This window comes from Struthio camelus, chromosome 17 (assembly GCF_040807025.1).
Source record: "Struthio camelus isolate bStrCam1 chromosome 17, bStrCam1.hap1, whole genome shotgun sequence".
NCBI classification, from domain to species: Eukaryota; Metazoa; Chordata; class Aves; order Struthioniformes; family Struthionidae; genus Struthio; species Struthio camelus.
Genome location: NC_090958.1, coordinates 18273557 through 18293659, shown reverse-complemented (window position 1 = coordinate 18293659; position 20103 = coordinate 18273557). Strand labels below are relative to the sequence as shown.

At 40.0% G+C, this 20103-nt stretch overlaps 1 protein-coding gene across 25 annotated transcripts in view; it reads left to right on the top strand.

Annotated features, from left to right (window-relative positions):
* The first annotated feature begins 560 nt into the window (after nt 1-560).
* ATXN2 (ataxin 2) overlaps nt 561-20103 on the top strand; it is a 54075-nt gene continuing 34532 nt past the window's right edge. For 22 of the 25 annotated variants that reach the window (XM_068910733.1, XM_068910732.1, XM_068910728.1 and 19 more), the window contains exons 1-6: nt 563-837; nt 8482-8518; nt 10272-10331; nt 11017-11088; nt 11322-11472; nt 19476-19600. In XM_068910733.1, the coding sequence (XP_068766834.1) occupies nt 677-837; nt 8482-8518; nt 10272-10331; nt 11017-11088; nt 11322-11472; nt 19476-19600 (606 nt within the window). In that variant the 5' untranslated portion in view covers nt 563-676. Of the gene's footprint in view, nt 838-1845; nt 1862-8481; nt 8519-10271; nt 10332-11016; nt 11089-11321; nt 11473-19475; nt 19601-20103 lie in introns of those variants that run through there. The other 3 variants (XM_068910723.1, XM_068910718.1, XM_068910726.1) reach the window with 2 other exon arrangements.

Sequence of the window (20103 nt, the reverse complement as noted above, 5' to 3'; positions counted from 1 at the left end):
CTCTCCGCCCCCGCCCCCGTCGCCGTCCCGCCGGGCGACTCCCGCCGCCTCTCGCCGGCAGCCGTTGGCGGCAGCGGCGGGCAGGGCCCGGGGGCGCCGAGCCGGTTTCCTCAGCGCTTCCCGCCACCGCCGCGCTGAGGGGAGCGGAGCGGGGGGGGGGGGGGCGCGCTGCGCTGAGGCCGGGGGGGGGGGGGGCTGCGGCGCGCGGAGGGCAGCAGCCGCCGGCCCCGCGCCGCCGCCTCACGTGTCGCGGCCGCGCTCCCCCTCCCTCCCCGCCCCTTCACCCGGCCGCATTACCGCCGCGGCCCCTTCCGACTTCCCGTAAAGAGTCCGCGCCTGCCGCCGCGCCGCTCGCCCGCCCCGCCGCCGCCCGGTGCCGCGGAGGAAAGCAGCGGGGAGGCCGCTGAGAGGCGCCTCCGCCGACTGATCGACCGGCCGCCCGCTCGCCGCCGCCTCCCACCTCACCCGCCTCGCTCTCCCCCCGCCCCCCCCCGCGTCAGCCGGCCTCCCTCCCCCCGGATCCCTCCGCGCCGCGCTCCGCTCCCTCCGCCCCGCTCACACTGTTTGGGAGCAACCGGCCGAGACAGCGGCTGCCCCCGGCCCCAGCGAGCGCAGCGAGGCCCCGGCGCGGACCCGGCCTCTCGCCCCAGTCCCCCCGGCCCCTCTCCCCCTCGCCATGTCCCTCAAGCAGCAGGCGGCGGCGGCGGCGCAGGCCGCCGGCAACAACCGCAAGCCCCCCGGCGGCGGTGGTGGCGGCGGCGGCGGCGGCGGCGGTAGCAGCGGCGGCGGCCCCGGCCTCCCGTCAGCCGCGGGCGGCGGGAGGCAGAACATGGGCAGGTGGGTGCGCGGCGGCGGGGCCGTCCCCGCCGCGCCGGCTGAGGGCACGGCGCGGCCGCTGCCGCCATCCCCTCCCCCCCCCTCCCCCTGCACCGGCCTCCATGGGCGGCGGCGGTGCGGCCGGGAGGGGGGAGCGGGGCCTGCTGCATGGCGGGGCGGGTTGGGGGGGGGGGGAGCGGACGCGGCCTGGCCCGGCGCAGCGCGGCGGGGGGCTCCGCCCGGCGGGGGGGGGGGTGAGGGGGGGGGTGGGCGGCATGGCGGCGGGCGGAGGCGCCGCGCCGGTTCCGCAGTGCCGCCGGGGCGAGGCCGGGCCGCCGCTCAGCAAGGCCGCGGCTGCGGTGCCCTTCAGGGGGACGGCGGGCAGGGCGGGCCGCGCCGCACCGCACCGCGCCGCCGCGCGGGGACCATTTTCTCGCCGAGCGCGGCGCCGGTGGTGCGCAGCGGCGGGCCAAGCCCCCGTGGCGGCGGCGGCGGCGGCGAGGCCTGCGGCGGGGCCCGGCGGGGGGCGGCCGCGGCCGCACGTGCTCTCGGGGCGAAGCCTTCTGGGCCGCGGGCGGGAAGGTGGCCGGGGAGGGGGTCGCCCCTACTGGATGCTGTTAACCCCTGGGGAGGGGGGGGGTGTCTTAAGCGGGGGCAGCACGTCTGCATTTTAAAACTGTGCGAACATCTGCCTTTCGCAGAGCGCCTTTTGCCGACGGGATTTTTTATTTATTTTATTTTATTTATTTTTTAATCTCGATAAAATATCGTGCGGAGCCCCAGCAGAGCAGTTGGAGCGCTGCTTAGCGTTATGGATGGATCTGATTTAAGTGATATATGCTGGATGTGTCATCCAAACATGAGTTCATTTTTTTCCACAAATTTAGGGGGGTAAGGAATCAGGGTTTCGCAGCAGGCTTAGATTCCTCTTCTCTTATCTCCCCCTTCCTATGCACACTCCTGAGGCCCTACTATCTTCTGCTGCCTCTGGAAGATTGATGCTGCTTATGTTCCATATCCAAGAGCATGGGCTATAGAAATTCACGTATGTTTGAGGGAGGAAAGAGGGGAGGGAAGAAAACAGACCTTCTGGTGTTCTGAGTGTTTCTAATGCTCTGGGGGGTCATACAAGCAAAGCAGGATGGTAACAGTGTTGAAGGTCATAGTCTCTCAGAGCAGTTTCATTTTAAGTTTTAGTCATTATTTTTTTGCTCTCTAGCTTGACTTTTATGTTCCTAGTCAGTTTTGTGCATTGGCAGTAAAAAAGAATTTATTTACCTTGGTCCCATTGTTGGACATCACTAAAAACAGGGTTTTACTTTGTCACCAGTCTGTGGAACTGGAAGTGGAAAAGCTTTAGTAGGGCTGAAAAAGAACAAAATAAACGGGGAAAAAATACTGAGACCTCCAGCACTTCATTGAAATGATTTAACAGTTTTTATACATGGGTGTCTAGATTGAACACTTCATATTTACTGTTCTTTGCTAAACAGTTATCCTTGCCAACACACAGCGGCACTGTGGAGGTTAACATGAAGGGCAACAAAGTCTACAGCTTTGTCTGAAATTTCAGTTTAGTTGGTGAACGTTGTCTTTATAGATTAAGGAACGCAAGCTTCAATTTCTTTGTTAAGTTAAAATTAAAGCTATTAGGTAACCCTTGGAGGAGAAACCTTTTTATTTTTTCTTGGCAGATTCTGTTTCAAAACTTTTTAGGAACTGACGTGTTCTGTCAGAGATGGTTGCACCTTGTTCTTTGTTAGTCAGTTCTTCAAGTAATTTCTGAAAAAGGATCTGTAAAATCTTAGTCTTAGAACTGATAGAGCCTTGTGAAACACCTTCAGAGAACTCTTCCTGTCACTATCCTAAAGAAAAGTCTTGATCTTTTTGTGGAATACAAATTTAAAGATGGTTCATACAGCAAATTTGTTCGTACATGGCTCAGGTGAAAAGCTAAATGAAAAATCAATTTTATTTTAGGTGATCTGCATCTTGGTTTCAATTTTAAGTGTATTTTGTTTAATGGAAACTTAAACAAGCATCTCCAGTTTATGCCAAGCGTTTTTTCTTAGTAGTTCTGCAACTTACTGCTCTGCAACGCTAGCATTCTTTTTCTTATTTTCTGGAGATGCAAAAGAATGTTTCTTTTCTTGGCTAAGCGGCTCTTAAAAGTTTAAATTTGGGTAGAAATTTCATTGGCAGTAAACTGTCCAAGATAGTTTATGATATATGCTTATTACTGTAAGACTTAATTGAGCCAAGCACCTGGTTCTTCTACATCTGGTGATGAGTTGGAAGGTCAGCTTTGCTTATTCACTATGCTGGTTTCCATCATCTTGTCATGATTAATATATGTTTTTCATATTAAAAAAGGGAAGATCTTGTGTGGGTGAACAGGCAATCCTAGTATTCATGCTTTCATTATATTATCCTTCCTTTTGTATTAGGGGAAAAAAGTCACAAAATAACTTTGAAGGTGTTAAAAACAAGAAATATGTAATAATTCTTTTGTAAATAGGCACTCAGTGAAATGCTGTGTTTACTTAGTAGTAGCTGCATGTGGAATATGGCAGATGGAAAATCAGGTTGTAGTGGGGATGCCAATAGCATGTTAAACTGTAATTGGAGAAAATGCAAACCTCATAATATGAACCTGCTCCACTGTGCTGGTCAAAACATTATCTAATATCTACTTTTAGTGTTTAGTTCATTCTAGCCTTATCTAGCCTTATACAAGCATAGAAAGGTTAGCTGTTCTGTGATTAAAAATTGCATCTGTCTTAGTATTCCTTCAAGCAGTGCATCCTTTTCTATTTCCATTATTTTCCCATTGGTATTTTGTCTGAAGGCAAAACATCTCAGGCCAAGGTTTTGGATGGTTACGTGTGTAGTTACAATTGTGGCAAAAGGTCTTTTCCCCTTGCTTTTGTAACTTCCTTGCCTAGTTGGACCTGAGAGTCCTTTAAGAATACTGTAAATTACTCTTACAAATTGCTCTACCTATTGACATGTTAAAACTGAAATTATCCCATGTTGTGTAGCTTGCTTTTGAGATTTAATGCTTAATACCTGCTCCTATTTTCTTTGTCCTTGACAACCTTTTTTATTAGACTAACTAAAACCTTTTAAGTAAAGGGCGGAAGAGAGGTGTCTGTTCTGTTCAGGTAGAAATAATTGGGAATATCAAGTATCAAGGCTTGCTGAAATAACGAAAGTGGCTATTCTGGAGATTTGGTCACCTGTCATTCAAAGTTAATTTCTAGTTCATTCCAACATCTTTGTGTGTGTTGTTTTTTAGAATTACTGCAGTGATTAACTCTAAGATAATCTCTTGGACAGCAATTTCTGGAAATAGAAATTATTCCCTTGATGTGTCTTGTATTAGATACGTACCTCTGACTTGCGTAGTATGTACTTCTAAAAAGGAACCTTGTTGGCAACCTCTTCATTTACAAAACTATCTGTCATCTTTAAAGTTTCTGACTAGAGTTAATTTCAGTTAATTTTAGATTCTTTCTCAAGGTGTGTTGCTGAATTCAATGAAGTGCTTCTGTCTTGCTATTTCAGATTCCGAAAGGAAGCTGACTTTTTTTTTTTATTTACTTATTTTTCTCTCAGTGCTGCATTAGGTTTAGCTTGTTAACATCATGAAATCACAAAATTCTTTGTATAGCGGACCTTATATGTATACATTTTTTCAGGCTTATATAGCCTTGGAATGTTATAAACTTGGACCTCCAGTGTTAAATAATCCAAAATAGCTGTAATGCAGCTGTGTTAAGCTATTGAGCAAAATTAATGGATAACCTGCAGGTGTCTTTCCTAAGAGCAATGGATGCCTTTTTTTCCCCCCTTTTTTGTGTGATATTATTTATCCACTTTTGTTTAAGTTTTAAATTAACAACTGATTTGTGGCAAATACGTGAAGAAGGTTCTACGATGACTAATTCTGTCAGCAGGCTACAGAGTGCGCATTGGGTCAGGTTTGATTCAAATATGCTTGCCTAGTTAGAGAAGTTGCCTTCTTATAAGAAGGCAAGGATTGGCATTGCTAATGTCAGCATAGGGAAAAACTCCTGAAAAGTGTGCTGTAGTACTTCTTATATGATCTAATTTGACAGCTTGAGTTCATTTCTATCTTATGTAGACAAATGTTGCTCTTAAATGGGCTGTGAAGTTTGTCTCTACTTATGGTATTTATCCTCTAAAGGAAAATGCTTTATCAGTTCTGTGTGTTTACTTGTACTGAAAATTCTCTAGTCTCTTGTAAATTGTTTTCAAAGCTGTAGGAATGCCAGTCAGTACTCCGGGAACATTTATTCACTCTGTTAAATTCAACTCTAGTTGGGTGTCCGCTGTAGACTACTGGTCATCTCCATTAACTGCACTATGGATGTATCTGTTTCTTGTTTCTTAGTCTCAAAGCGAAGATGTTGCTAGAGAGAAAACTTGAGACCTTTTGTGTCCTGGAAAGACTTGCATTCCTTGCTTTAGTTTTCACTTAACTAGAAAAATATGAATGTGTGACCTTGTTTTGCTTATACAAACACTCTACTCAGCATGTAAACATTAGAATGGGAGGTGAGGAATGTTGAGGAGTAGGGTAGTAAATGTTCATAAAAAGAGAAAAAACTTGCAAATTGCTATTAGGGAAAAGTGTTTATTGTGCAGCATATGGGAGTAAGCCCTTCTCTAGACTTTGGCTCTTAAGGTGTAAGTACTACCCGCAATGAGTTGGCTACTAAGATTAATTGTTTGGTCAAACAGTATTGCCTGGTGCGCCGTTTGTCTGACTCTTTGACTTCTCTACCCTGAAGCACTGGAATGGGTTTCCAAGTTTGATTTGCCAAGTTACTGTGCCTTCTCTCAGGTTTACCTTTAGCCACGCTTCTGCAATACAAATTGTGCTTTTTTTAATTTAACGTACTTACTATAATCAAGATATGAGTGTAGGTAGTAGTGACAAATTGCTGTCTGACCCTTTTCATTTCCCCTGTCCACCCCCCACCCCCAATTAAAAATCAAATGTTACTCTCCTGTTTTAAATTGTGGTAAACTTTTTCTGGTGAAGACTACCTTCTACTTTTGTAAAGGTCCTAGTTTGTTTTTAATATGATGCATCATCAAAGATGTGCCAAAAGATATTTTGAACTTGAGTCTTCACCTGTTGGAATAAAAACCTGAAGTTGATGGCCTTGGTTTTAGTAGAAGATATATGCAGTTCTGATTGTATCGCAGCGTTGGCAGAATTGGTTACAATCTTGGTGAACGTCTATCCTTTTTTTTTGGGGGGGGGGAGGGTTTATATTTAATGGTTCTAGCTAGGAAACAAGATGTCAGGTCTGTAAAGAGATCTGGTAGATCAATGTAGCATATAGGATTTCTGTAATTATTTTAACTCTTAGACTGATTCATAACTTGTGATCTCTTGCCAATGTGGATGCGCAGAATCTTTGCCTAGAGTAGTTCTTAAAGAAGTGTGGGTAGAAACACTAACTTTGGAAATGTGGTAGGAGATGGAAAATCTAGAACACTTCAGATTGAATGCTTAAAAGGAATACTGTAGACTTTCTGACCAATCTAGCAACCCAATTACTTAAGTTCTAAAAATACTTGTCACTAAAAATGAGAGTGCTTTCCATTTAGAAGACACCAAACTCTTTCACTTGTGGCTAACCAGTATCTGGAGTATCTTGCTAGAATGTCTGAGACCAACGGAGGGAAGCTGGAGTGACTGTCAGAGTTTTCTTGAAGCCTTTGATTATGAGAAAAGCAAAAAATCAGAACTGGACTGTAGCTTCTTTATTTGGGGATCTCACCTCTGATTAAGTGACTTTCAGAAAGAAGAGGTTAATTCATCTGAATATTATGCTGAAAACAATGTTGCAGGTTCATGAAGGGCTCACTTCAGCACCTTATTACAGGTAGCCATTTGTCAAATGGCAGACTTAAACGGCGAGGTTGCCTGTCACTAGAGCAAGCTTAATGTTGTGGCACTGCCTTATGGAACGTTAAGGCTGATATGGAATTAAAGGCCGTTTGTGTTACGTGTTTGTATGGATTTTTTTGTATTTTTGTTTAGTTAGATTAGTATTCTGCAAATATTCTGAAAATGTCAGCTTGACATCTGAAATCTACATTTTTTTCCCAGTCAGCAAGCATCACTGTGTGAGACTGTATAAGAAGACTAAGTTTATGTTTCAGAAGCTTATTTTCTTAAACTAGACGGGTGATAGTTCAGCGTTTTTCATTTTTCCTCTTTAAGGACTTTCATGGTTGTCTGATGGATTTGCTAGCTTACTACTGCAAAATATATTTGAAGGATGTTCATATTCATTGGCAGACGTTCTTTTGATTTCTTGACTAACTCTTGAGCCCTGTTGAATGTTGGTCTAAGAACAAGGTTATATTCAAACATAGCATAGTGTTTTCAAAAGCAATTGAATGCAATTGACTTTCAGTTGGATTCCAATGTTGTCTGGAAATTTTCAAACATAAATGTGATTCTTTGGGTCTCTTTAGTTAAATATGTGCATCTGTGAGATGGGTCTATTTCAAAAACTGATTTTTTTTTTTTTTTTTACAAAACTAAAGGCTTCATTTTGCCTTACAGTGTGCGCTCTTAAAGTCATTCTTGTGATACCAATCTGAATCAAATCTGACTGTGCTTGTATAGTTTAAGTTCTCTTTTAAGTATCACATTCTTTAGGAAAACTGGTTATATAAATGTACTTACATCATGGTGAAAAAATTCTGGTGCCCTTTTTTTCACTGTTCATGTAATTTTTAATATCATATGTCTTAGTATTAGTTTGAGTATCAAAATTAGGACTCAGTGCGAGGAAGTAGCTTTGAAATAAGGTGTACCTGTGAACTGGAGGACCTGTAACTCTTCGGGCTTGTTAGCTGCAGGGACATTGTTGGGACTTAAATCACTGCGTTGGAGGCCGCAGACTGTTTCGTCTCAGTTTGCAAAAGGAGCGCACATTCTAAAACAAAAGTTTTTGCGCGGCCTAAATGTTAAACATTGACTGATTTACCTTAAATGATTACTGTTTGAGGGGTGGACAGACTTGAGTAGGTTAACTTGTTCAGTTCTGATTGCAGTGATACTCCAGTTCTGTAGGTAGGCCATACAGAAACAGGGCTCTGTAGCTTACAGCATGGGTCAGTTAGTTGTGTAATGACAATTACAATAATATGTAATCATAAAGACAGTGATAATGTACTAATCCTCTAGTCTTAAATTAAAGAAGTGATTCAGTGCCAGAGATTGAGCCTGAAAGTGCAAATTAAGTGGTTTTGTTTTTGCATGCCAGAAAGCTTGGGAATTTGTTTTAGTTACCAGATTCTGCTTAAGAGGTAATATTTTTTTAGATCTTTATAAACACATGGCTTTAGGATTTTCTTCATTTTGTTCTTTGATTTATTGTAGGTAACTGTCACCTGTTAAAGAGCGCTATTTGCTTGTAGGCGAGTATTTTGGAGGATAAATACTAAAGGGACTGTAACTACATCAATTTCTGCTTTATGCTAGTGCTGTTCTTTGATTCTGCTATCAATACTAAATTAAGATGGGGTTTTGAACTCTTACTCGTTAAAGAATTGGTTAATTTCAGCAGTTCTATATTTTAATTCCATCTGATGCATGTTATTTAATTTCAGAGGTCGCAGCAGTGGCAAAGGACCGCCTCAGCCTACAGTAAGTATGTATTTTCTCATTGTACCACTTTGAGGTATGAGGAAACGACTTACCTACAGTGAACCTGAGTATCAGTGTAAGAACAGCAGATAGTAGAATATCCTGTCAAATTTTTCCTTTGAATATCTTGATGAATATCTTAGACTATCAGATAAATGAATGCAAGATAATACATCTTTAGAAAATCATGTAATTTAGTCTTCTGTGGAGAGTAAACAGAGAAAGGACACTTAAACATTTGAACTATGGAAACAAATATCTTCTGTGTTGTAGTTACAGATGTAGATGTGTAGATAAAATTTAACTTAGGAACAAATAGGAACAGATTCAAAAGAGTTACATTAGCTGAAGGTTGTAACATTGGTCTTTTCGTTAAGCAGATGACAAAAGAGCAAGGCACCATTTAGTTGAACAAAAATAACAAAATTGTTTAGTTTTACTATAAAATAGCTAACTCAGCATTGTCAGTAGTCTGCATGTATGGTTTTAGTTATTGTCAAGGCTGTATAGCGTTAAAGTAGAGTTGTGGGGTAATTTATAGAAATAAATTTTATCAAAGCCTTGGTTCTTGATTTAAAGAACGTATCTTTTAAATTGCACTAACCAAGCCTTTGCCAGTTTGTTAGTGCTCTAGTTCTTGAGGATGACTTGTTTTGGGGAATGGGCAGGAGTAGGAAGGTCTAAAAGGTCTGTAGTTTACTTGCAAAGATGTTTATTAAGTGTCTTCACTAAAACTAAATACGTTTTGAAGGGAGAGAGGTGAAAAAGAGATGCATTTAGCAAATGCTAAATGTTGTATTAGTGTTGAAGTCTTTACATCCTCCATATTGAGCGTTCAGCAGAGGAGTATCTTTAAACATGTCTTTTCAGAACAGTGGTTGATGTTGCAGAATGTGTGGTTAACCTGCAGGCATAAGTGGATTTAAAAGCTTACAGAGTTCAGAAGAGAAGTTGTCAGTTAGCAAGCTCAAAATATGATCGGGTGTTTGCATGTTTCAGCATCTGTTAGTTCATGATCATGAAGTTGATGGGGAGAGATATGAGAAGTTGCAACAAAACACGCATCCTTACCGCCTCATGTAGGCTTATGCAAATTTAACAGATCTAGCAATCTGGGCGATACTTGGTCAGCTTTCCTAGTGTAGGATCTCAGATTCCAATACTGCTGTGAATTTAGTTTTGACTAATTTTATGGTATGTTTTGTAGCGCTTTGGCACTTCATGATATGGTGCCTGTAGCTTCTGTTAATGAGTGTAATCAAGTCTATTAGCTAGTCCCTGAAATGATATAATTCAGCAGACCATCAAAGCTCCTTTTTTTTTTCTTTTTTTCCTTTTTTTTTTTTTTAAACAGCCTTTGAAGTACCTTACCCGTTGATAGTTCTTAAACAAGACAGAGATGATAGCAGGGCGTTTTCAGTTGTGGATCTCTATATGTGAACTTCGCTTAACCAGCAAAGGCATTTCCTTGTTGAGTGTCACTTCGGACACGTTGTAAGGTTTTATGTTATTTGCGAGGGTGTTCAGTTTTTCAAGTGATCAGCGAAAAGGGGTCCTAGTGTGACTTAAATTCAATGTAGCCCTAGTGTGACTTAAATTCAGGGTATTTTATCTGCGTAAGGTCTTGGACTAGTACATTTCTAGGAACTAGTATATACAGAAAAAAATTTCATTGTTTTTGAAGCACTGGCTTTTTGAGTTGTTACAGTGAAATATAACTATGTTTACTGACAGAATTACTTTTATTTTTCAGATTTCTTTTGATGGCATCTATGCAAACATGAGAATGGTTCACATACTTACATCAGTTGTTGTAAGTCTTCATGTTTGGTGGGAGGGTAACCAGTTTTTATAGTGACATAGAATCGTAAAATATTACACTAATTGTAATATAATGGGGCAAATATTAAACAGTAGGCATCTGCCACGTCTGAACTTTAAAAAAATCACAAAATCTGTACTGTGGCTTACAAAGCTACGAATTGTATGTGACTAGGTATGGCAGATTTCTTGTATGCACTGGCCGTATTTTGGCTTTTTTATCTTTAGAGAGATTATGAATGAATAAAATGAGTCTGTATACAAAGCGCACAAGCCCTCCTTCCCTAAATTTTAAGGGAAATGCTGACGTGCTGAAAGTGAGTAACCTTGGCTGTCGCGCATCCTGGTGCTAGAATCCAGAGTATCCGTATTTGCACCTACACACATGCACAGATTGTCTGCGCACATAACTGGTCAAGAGTCTTGTGTGTACCAGAAATGTTTCTGTTTTCTTAAATACCTTCACACAGCTGAAGGTGTGCACACAGCTGTTTGCATCTGCAGAGCGCAGAGGCACATTTATAAATGCGCAAATGTTGAATGAGTAGCTTTGACTAAAAATTAAGCCCTGTTTTTATACGCTATGCTTAGGTAAAGATACATGTTTTGAGAAAAACGCTCAAATTTCATTTGTCAGACTGGTAGAAAACTATATTTTTATTTTTCTTGTCTTCTAGGGATCCAAATGTGAAGTACAGGTGAAAAATGGAGGTATATATGAAGGAGTTTTTAAAACCTATAGTCCTAAGGTAATTTTTGCTTTCTTTTTGACTCGTTCCTGCTTTAAAAGATCGAATGTTTACTTTGTATTAGGATTACATGGAATATTTGTTATGAATTATTTTGGCTGTTCATATCTAGGTTTATGCAAGCAGATTTACTTTTACTAACTGTTGTGAACATCTACCCTCTGCAAGTATGTGAAGTTATCAAATAGCTTATTGTATATTAAATTAGTGTATTCTTTTTATATCTCTAATAGTGTGATTTAGTGCTTGATGCTGCTCATCGGAAAACTGCAGAATCCAGTCTGGGGCCAAAACGTGAAGATATACTAGAGAGTATCTTGTTCAAGTCTTCGGATTTTGTTATGGTGCATTTTAAGGATATGGATACCAATTATGCAAGAAGAGGTATACTTTCTTTTTAAAGATTCTTAAAGTTGGCTTAAAATCATAAGTCACGATTTTCAAATTAGGTGCTAACCAAGTCCATATTTAGATTCTTAATTCTTAAACATTTCTCAACATCCACATATTCCATTGAAGACAATGGACAGGATAGATGCTGAGCTTCTTCTGAAATCAGCAATTTATCTAGCTTTTTGCAGAGCCCTTCTGAGGGTACTGAGCTTTGAGTAGCTGTTGTTGGTGTCTGGAAAGCAAATTCTTGGTAGCGTCACTAAACATTTTGCAGATTTTGTGGGAGTCATTTTTTTGGTAAATTAGCTAAAACTAACTTAGTTAAATGTTATATGAGAAGCCAAGAATACACAAACTCTTTATAAAAAGGTTGCTCTTCAGAGTTGGTGTATATAAATCCTTTTGAGTTAAGTAACTTTTATCTCTACACATGCACTTGTGTAATTCCAAAAATACTACTTCAAACAAGATTAAAAATTCTTTAGAAGAATCCACTATTCTTTTTTTATTGCTATTATTATTTTTTTGTTTCTAGTCTGCTGCTTACTGATCTGTAACTTAGATTCCCCAAAATACAGAATAATCTAGTGAGGTGTCAGGCAAATAGTCTTAAAATCTCAAAGGCATGGCTTTGATCTGAAACTGTCAGAATTAAATGATTTATGGGCAATCAGCGAGTCTTTGTACTTTTTAATGTCTGATCTCCAAGACCCTGCTAATTTTTCTGGAGCCTGAGAGGCTTATAATCAGACAGCTCTAGTTCCTTTGCAAACTTGTTTGTTTGTTTTGGTGGCAAATCTCGAAAGTTTCTTTGCTTATATTCTTGATTTGTTGGGCCCATGTGTATATCTTTAGGTTGCACACTGCAAGGCTCAGCAAGAGTCACTGAGAGCTAAATGCTTCTGTAACACACATGCTTTGTTCCCATGTCTCAACGATTTAGAGGAGATGTATAGGGACTGATGAGCATTTAATAAGATCTTGTTGTTTTCACCTCGTGGTCATACGTGCATACGTTGTTGTCTGATTTCAAACTGAAGAATAAGAGGCTTGTTGTTTCAAGGAATCTGCTTTTCCCAGGAGATGATGCATAATGTCAGAGCAAGAGTAGCATTGCAATACAGATAAGTGCCAGTTCTGGACCAGACTTTGAGTTTAAATTATCCTGAGGCTGTTTTATAATGGATCTACTAGAAGGATCACCTTAATGTAAATGCAGACTGAGCTATCCACTACAGCATCTTTACAGAGTTTTAGAGTTTTATTTAGAGTTTTATGTAGTTTTATAGTATGTTCTTCATTCCTTCCATTTACTACTACTTCTAGGAATAATACTCAATTAAACTTTTCTAGAAGAAAATGACTGCTTCAGGTTGAACAGTCACTCACTTCACTTTATTAGGTAGAGTTTCTTTGAATCTAAATCTCCAAGTAGCTGGAGAGGAGAGTTGAAATAAAGCTGTAGGGACTTGGAGCAAGATTTACTGGAAGGATGCAAAACTTGATATTTCATATTGGGTGAACTAAGGATTCAGAAGAATGGAAGTGTATGAACACACATGCAGGAACTGTGGGCCTTTTTTTCTTATAGATAAACCCAAACCTTTATGGTATGTAGTCAGATAAGCCTGTGTAAAAAGCTAAAAAAGTCAAGCTTTTCATGGGGAATGCTGAAACTGAATCTGAACTTTTGGGTGAGGGAACTGTGCTCCCTGCAGCATTTGTGCTGGGAATGGTTACCATCTGGTGCTCAGATAAGTTTGGCAATGTTGGACTTGATGCAGAGCGGGGATTGTTAGGTTCCATAGACTTCCAAAAAACATGTCCAGAAGCAAATGTTTTAAAATATTTAAACAGCCCTGTATCTTTTAGCTGTTTCACAGACAAGTTAGTAGACAGTTCACCCATGCTTGATTTAAAAAAAAAAAAAAAAAAAAAAAAAAGCAAGCTGCCTTTCTTCTTCTCACCTCTCTAAAAATGAAATCAAACAAAAGGCCATTTCCAAGCACTTTTACCAAAGGAGAGGCTGACTAGACGAGGGTGTGTTGGTGGGGTTGTTTTTCTTTTTCCCCCTTAGAGGACTACTGGACTTTTGAGGAGGCCTTGAAGTAAACCTATTTTCTGCAAGAGATATTACTTCAGAAGTGTTTGTGTATCCTGGTTCAGTACAACTATCTTCTTGAGTCCTGTGGATTTTTATTTTGGCACTTGCTGCTCTGCTGAACCAGAGTGTGGACAAATGGTGCTCCTGACTCTTTGGATTTTGATCTTCTGAGCTATCCTCAGACTTGAATAGCAGAAATGTTAGCTGTCGCTGTTTCTCACTCTGCCTTTCTGTCAAAGACAGAAATAGAAAAGCTAACTGAAAGAAGACTAGAAAAGAACGGTAGGTGGGGAAGGAGGGGAGTAAGGGAGTAGGATGAATTCTCCTTTCGTCAGGAGTAGAAAGCAGAGTTGTCTCTGAAAGAAATATCTGAGATAGTAACGAAAGGTGCTTAGCAGCCTATAGTACTTGTGCAGCTTTGGAGCAGTGAGCTGGTAATTCATTCTATAGCTACATCAGTAGTGTTGATGCAGGGAAGATGATGGCAGCATAAGCTTGGGGTGGGTGAAACCACCCTGTTTGGAAGAAGCAGTCTTAGGTTTGCTTATGCCAAGCATAATATCACGCCTTTAGATGCGCCAGTGGAGAGAGTGTGGTGCCTACCCAGATTGCTGAAATTTGAAAGGATGGGGAAAAAAAAATAGATCTGTGTAGATAGGGGCTTATTAACTTTTTTTTTTTTTTAAATAAATCTGTCCCTACTTCCTGGGCCCTTATTTCCAATTCTGTCAGTTTGCATAGACCTTCATGCTCTTGTAGATTTCAAAAGGAATTCAGTGTCTCCCGTTGTGGAATTAGGACTTTCTGCAGTACCAGCAACCTGGTGAATGAAACATGCATTGGAAAACTCAGGTGCAATTGCATAATGTTCCCCCCCCTCCCCCAAGAATATTCTGTCTGCATTTAGTGAGGAATGGACACTGTCTTCTGCCTGTGCCAGTAGAAATCAGGAGCTAAAAATCCATTCTAATGTGCAAGTTCAAATCCTTGGCAGTAAGTTACCACTTAATGTCTTTGTGCCTCACCCTCTGAGACAAAGGAGCAGTGCTTAAATCTAGTAATTGCTAAAGTACTTGGGTTGTATGGTTGAAACAGGAGGCTATGTTTCGCTATAGAAAAAGCTTTTAGCAGTGTTTCTTATAGCCCTAAACACCGATTTTTGAATCGGTCAACAGTGCTAGTTTGCATGGGATTCAAATTTGGGTAAGGCTTCCGAAATGTTTCCTTGGCTTCTCTTTAAAGACGAGACAATTAAAGATCATTACTGCTAAAGTAATAGGCTTCTACAATGTTTTTATTGTTTTTTAGCACAGTTGCTACACTCTGAGAAAAATATTACAAATCCAGTGGAAAAAATGGCAAAAGAAAAGAGGCTATTTAAGTTTTTCTTGAGTTAGCAGTGAAAGTGGCATCCTTCCAGAGAAACTGTTGCAAGGAGAGTAGCAGTAGGCATATTATGAACAAAGGAAGGAAATGGAGCTCTGCAAAGCTGGTGGTAACTGGTTTTAATGTTTCAAAGCAGGAGTAAGTAGTTACAAAACAAATAAGAGTTTAGTGCAGAAACATTTAAGCTGAAACCTCAGTTTAGTAGAAGCCATACTAAACTTGATTTCCTTTTTGCAGAGTGCTGTTTGAATGTCTTTGGAACATAAAGCAGATTGGTTTAATAGAATTTGAACCTCAGAGTTGCACTTAAATCCTTATTTCTGCTCTTGACCATTACTAGCCTAAAACATGTTTGAGAAAACCAGCATGTTAAACACTGAAGTTAATCAAACATGGACTCTTAATTGCTCCAGTCTGATAATCCCTTTTTTAACTGGTTTAATAGCACGTACGTGAATTTGCCCAAGCTGAATTTTTCTTGGAACATGTATATTTAATTTGCCTTTGCTTAATGTGAATTTTGGCTACATAAAAAGAAGTGTCATTGGGATTTTTTTTTGTTCCTGTTAGCCAGCTTTGAAACAAGAGATGACGTTTTACGTTTCGAAGTCCTTTGCTAAGGAGATTTCACATTAAGCAGATACAAGGCAGTAGGGGCTAGTTGGGTGTTACAACACGAGCTCTGTGCGTGACCAATTTTCATTTGGTCTTTGACTTGGATTTTACCATGTATTAAAGGAATTGATTAAAAATATGCCCACGTCAAGGCATCATGTGAATAGTTCATTCAACAGTTTAGAAATATGAGACATCAGATGAGATGGAGGCTGAGTGTCCGGTTAATATCTTGTCTGTTACTAGCCTGATAGTTGACATTTGTAGTAGCAATTTTTGTTCTAGCTTCTATTTTACTAATAATCTTAAGAGCAATATTTTTGTGTTGGAAACAGTTATTTGTAGAATTTGTTATTTGTGTGTGTTCTTAGTTTTGTTGCTCGTTAATTTTGGTAATGTCTTGTTTGACTTGCTGCATTTTTAATCTTGGTGTCCCATGTGTCTGTCTGGCCGTTTTATTCCAGGCAAGCAGTGATCTGTGACTTGAGGTTTCTTTCTGATACTTTTGAACTTTACCTGGATACTCATGAGACTGTACTGTGTGACTAGAAGTTTGCTTTTGTAACATGAATTTTTCCTAACTGAGGGGGTTTTTTTGAGTTGTAGAGGTTACAATCTCACTTGTAACTTGTGTCCTAAAATGAGAGACAAATGAAGAGCAGTGAAGCTTCCTGTGCCCCGTGATATCCTGGATTCTACTGGGAAACTTAAGATTGACTGGTTGTACAAATGTTTTTTTTGGTCTAAGTCCCTCTGTATCATCACGCTTTTTTAACAGTACTCTACTGAATGCTTTTTATATGGCTTTTTAAATGGGAAACTTTGTGGGTGGAGTATATGTCTCTGTCAAGGTAGTATTTTATTCACAGTATCCAAAATGGCAACAATTTGTATGGAGTTTTTATCTTGAAGTAATTTTGTAGAAATTAAGGAAACATCCCTGTAACTTACAGAAAATTACCACTGTCAGGTACTGTCATCCTTCTTCTTGCTTCCGATTTACCTAATCCTATTGGGGAAGATTCCCCCTCCCACCAGTGAAGCAGCTTAGATGCAAATTTTTCTGTTTGCGAAATGACATGAGCAGTCTCCAAATTTCACTTGTGATGAAATGACTGGTCGGCAAGGATCAAACATGAAGCATCAAATTAATGGTTTAGGCAGAGAGACAAAGCACCAGCCTGTCTAGCCTATGCAGGTTAAGGCTAGGTTAGCTACTGGGCATTGATGAGGTAAACGTAGAGTTTCCAAATACAAGTGTCTGTCTTTTGCCTTCCTGTTGAATGTGGGTTTTTTTGTTGCTGCTTGTCTGTGGATTGAGGTCGCACTTTATTATGTAGTTTCAAGTTATATTTAAAGATATTTTCCGTTTTTAAGGTGTATTTAATTAAAAAGCTGTTTGCATGAAAGGAAAATTGAGAGATGTTTTCTTTCAAACTGGTGTACCTTAGAAATCTATAGGCTAGTTGGAGGATTTTTGTGAAGCAGAACTGGGGGAATACATGGGTCTGTGAACAGGCGGGAATATCTCTGAAGTTTTCCTGCAGCAATGATCTCTTTAAGGTGGGAGATGTATAACATTTTGAATATGAATTAGTGTCACAGAAACATTTTAGCATTGTCTGAATTCAGCCATGTAATGTGAAAAATCCACCTGTATTTATATCTGATGTCTTCCAATTTTTTCTCTTTCCATATCTGTTGTAGTTCCTTCAGAAACAGGTAACTTTTTTGGCAGTCACTCTGTCTCTGCATCTTGCCTTTCATAATGCTTTTGTTACCATAATATATAATGGAAACTTAATATCTTTGCTCGCACATTTATGGCACTCTAAAACTTGCATGCGTAACTTCACCAAATCATTTAGAATATCTTGCAGTTAGTTGTTGACTTCTGTTCTCACCCTTGATTTTTACCTATTCTGAACAGTTGAAAATGCAACAATTGAAATATTGCATCAGCACTAATAGGCAGTACAATGCTATAACGAGTCTGTTTCAGAACAGTTTACAAATAATCATAGAACGTGCCTGGTAAAGGCATCGGATTTAGTGACAAGCTAAAATATCTCACTTGAAAGCGTTAACCTTCAACTGAGTAGGTACTATCACAGCTTTCATTGGCAGACTATGCAATGACATCTCTCAAGGTGATTGATGCAGGTTTTTGCAATTTCACATAAGCCTTAACACTGATGTGCCTCATCAGGTGTCTTTCTTTCATTTGCCTTTCTTTTCTTATTTTACTGATTCTTTTGTATTTGAAATGAATGTTTAGCTAATAAACCTCTCTTCTCATACATCTTCTATAATGTTTTGTTTCATATGTGCTGATTAACAATGCTTAAATGCTTAATAGCTTACTCATAGTCGCTTTAGTCTCATAGTCTTATACTCTGTGTATGAGTTGAGCGAGCGTTTCATGAGATAGTGCTGAATGTTATTAGACAGACTAAACACAGTTAACAGTTTTGACGGATCATACCGACATAGGTGCAGAACTTGAGTGTGAAATTGAGTAAAGCTAGAATAAAAGGTTATATTGACAGACCCTAATAAAAGAAAAATCTTCAGTGATTGTTTAAAATTTAACAGTAGTGGCCAACAAATCACTTTATGTTGTGAGTTCTTTTCATGGTGGCTTCAAAGTTCATTTCTCTTCAATAAGATTTCAGATCTTGCCAAAATTTAATTTAAACCATGTTCTTCCATATCTAGCGCTGCCTGGTGCTTTGATCTCATCTTTTCTAAAGATCCGAAATGTTTGCTCCTTATTTTATCTGTAGAATGATAATGATAAGTTCTAGACTGAAAGCGCTCTAACAAGCTTTTTATTTTATTTTTGTGAAGTTCCCTGTGTTTCAGTTATTTAAGAATTTGCAGGCAGCTATGAGATTTGGTTGCTTACAAATGTAAAAGCTTGACTTCCTTGATGAATGGCTTTGTACTTTTTTTTTTTTTTTTTTAAAGTACATTCATATCCTGGTATTATTCCTTCAGTTATTTTCTTAAACTCCAGTTTGAATGAAATGTGAACAATTATGAAAATAAAAGTTTGTGATTTTATCTCTTTATCTTTTATTTAAAATTGTACAATTATTATATAAATAGTAGCAGATCCCCATTGCTTAAGTGCACCTAGCTGATGGTGTATTTATTTTGAGACATTGTTGAGAACAAGAGGTAGAGAGTTTCTGAACCTTGCTGTGATCTGGGCAAGCTGCTACTTGAAAAAGCTCTTGCAGGAAAAAGGTCTTCTCTGTTCATGTCACAATGAATGGGTATACTAAGCTACTAGATAATTCAGAATTACTTTACGAAGGGAGTAAAAGTACTTGGGCATGCATCTGGTATTTTGAGGAGTTGTGGAAATTAGAAGCAGCACAGGTATCTGAAGGGAAGCTTGTATTTCGCGCGTTTGGGGAATGTGGTTGGTTTGCATTGATGCTTTTCTGATATTTGCATAATATGTTAGTGTACAGTTATAATATGCTTTTGCAGCTTACATATGACCTTGGATTGTCTAGAGGAATGGAGATACTCAAGTACCCTGCTCTTTAGTAGAAGACATGCATGTAGTTTGTGTAAAATATTCTGAAATTAATAACTGCTCTTCTCTGATGCCTTATGTCTCATACTAGAAGTTGCAAAAAGACCTGTAAACGGATATGTCAGAAGTTAGTCTGTCCTATAGTTTTTCCTAAGTATGTAGTAGGCTCTTCTTAATGTAGTCTCATTGAATGTAGCAACCAGAAGAGGAAGTGAATGATGTCCATATGCCTGTAATTCAGTTGTATTTGGTTATTCCTCAAATACACCAGTGTGTACAATGTCTTCCTGTACTTAAACAAATTTGATTTCACCCACATCCCTCCCCGCTCCATTGTAGATGCTTTTACTGATTCAGCCATCAGTGCTAAAGTAAATGGTGAACACAAAGAAAAGGATCTTGAACCATGGGATGGAGGAGAGACCACCGCTACTGAGGAGCTTGAGGCATTAGAGACAGATGTTGTAAGTAAAGCTTTTTTTATCATCTAAGACAGCCTCTAGAAAACAAGCTGTTTATCTGGACATGCTTTGCAGTATTCATTAATTTTAATCTAGTAACGACCAGAATTGCTGGCCTACATTGTATGGGTGTATGTTCAAACTTTGCTAGCAGCTGCCGCAGTACTTTTTAACAATTTGAATAAGAAAAGCTGGATTTCAAATGCCACTTTGGGGCAAATATTGACAGATGGCAGCTGCTGTGGTAAGGGACATGTTTGACTCAATGACTGGCTGAAAGAGGAGCTTTTATTAAGGACTCCAAATTCAGAACTACACTGAAGTGATTTATGTTTAATCAGAGCATCCCTGTCTGACTACTGTTGCATCAGAAACTATGGTGAAATTGTGCTTAGCTAACTGTCTCTGAGCTAAGATGAAGGGAATTGATGGAAGTCTGACCCATGACTTAATAAGCACAGACACAATCTCAGTAGATTCAGAATTGTTTGATAGAGAGTATATTC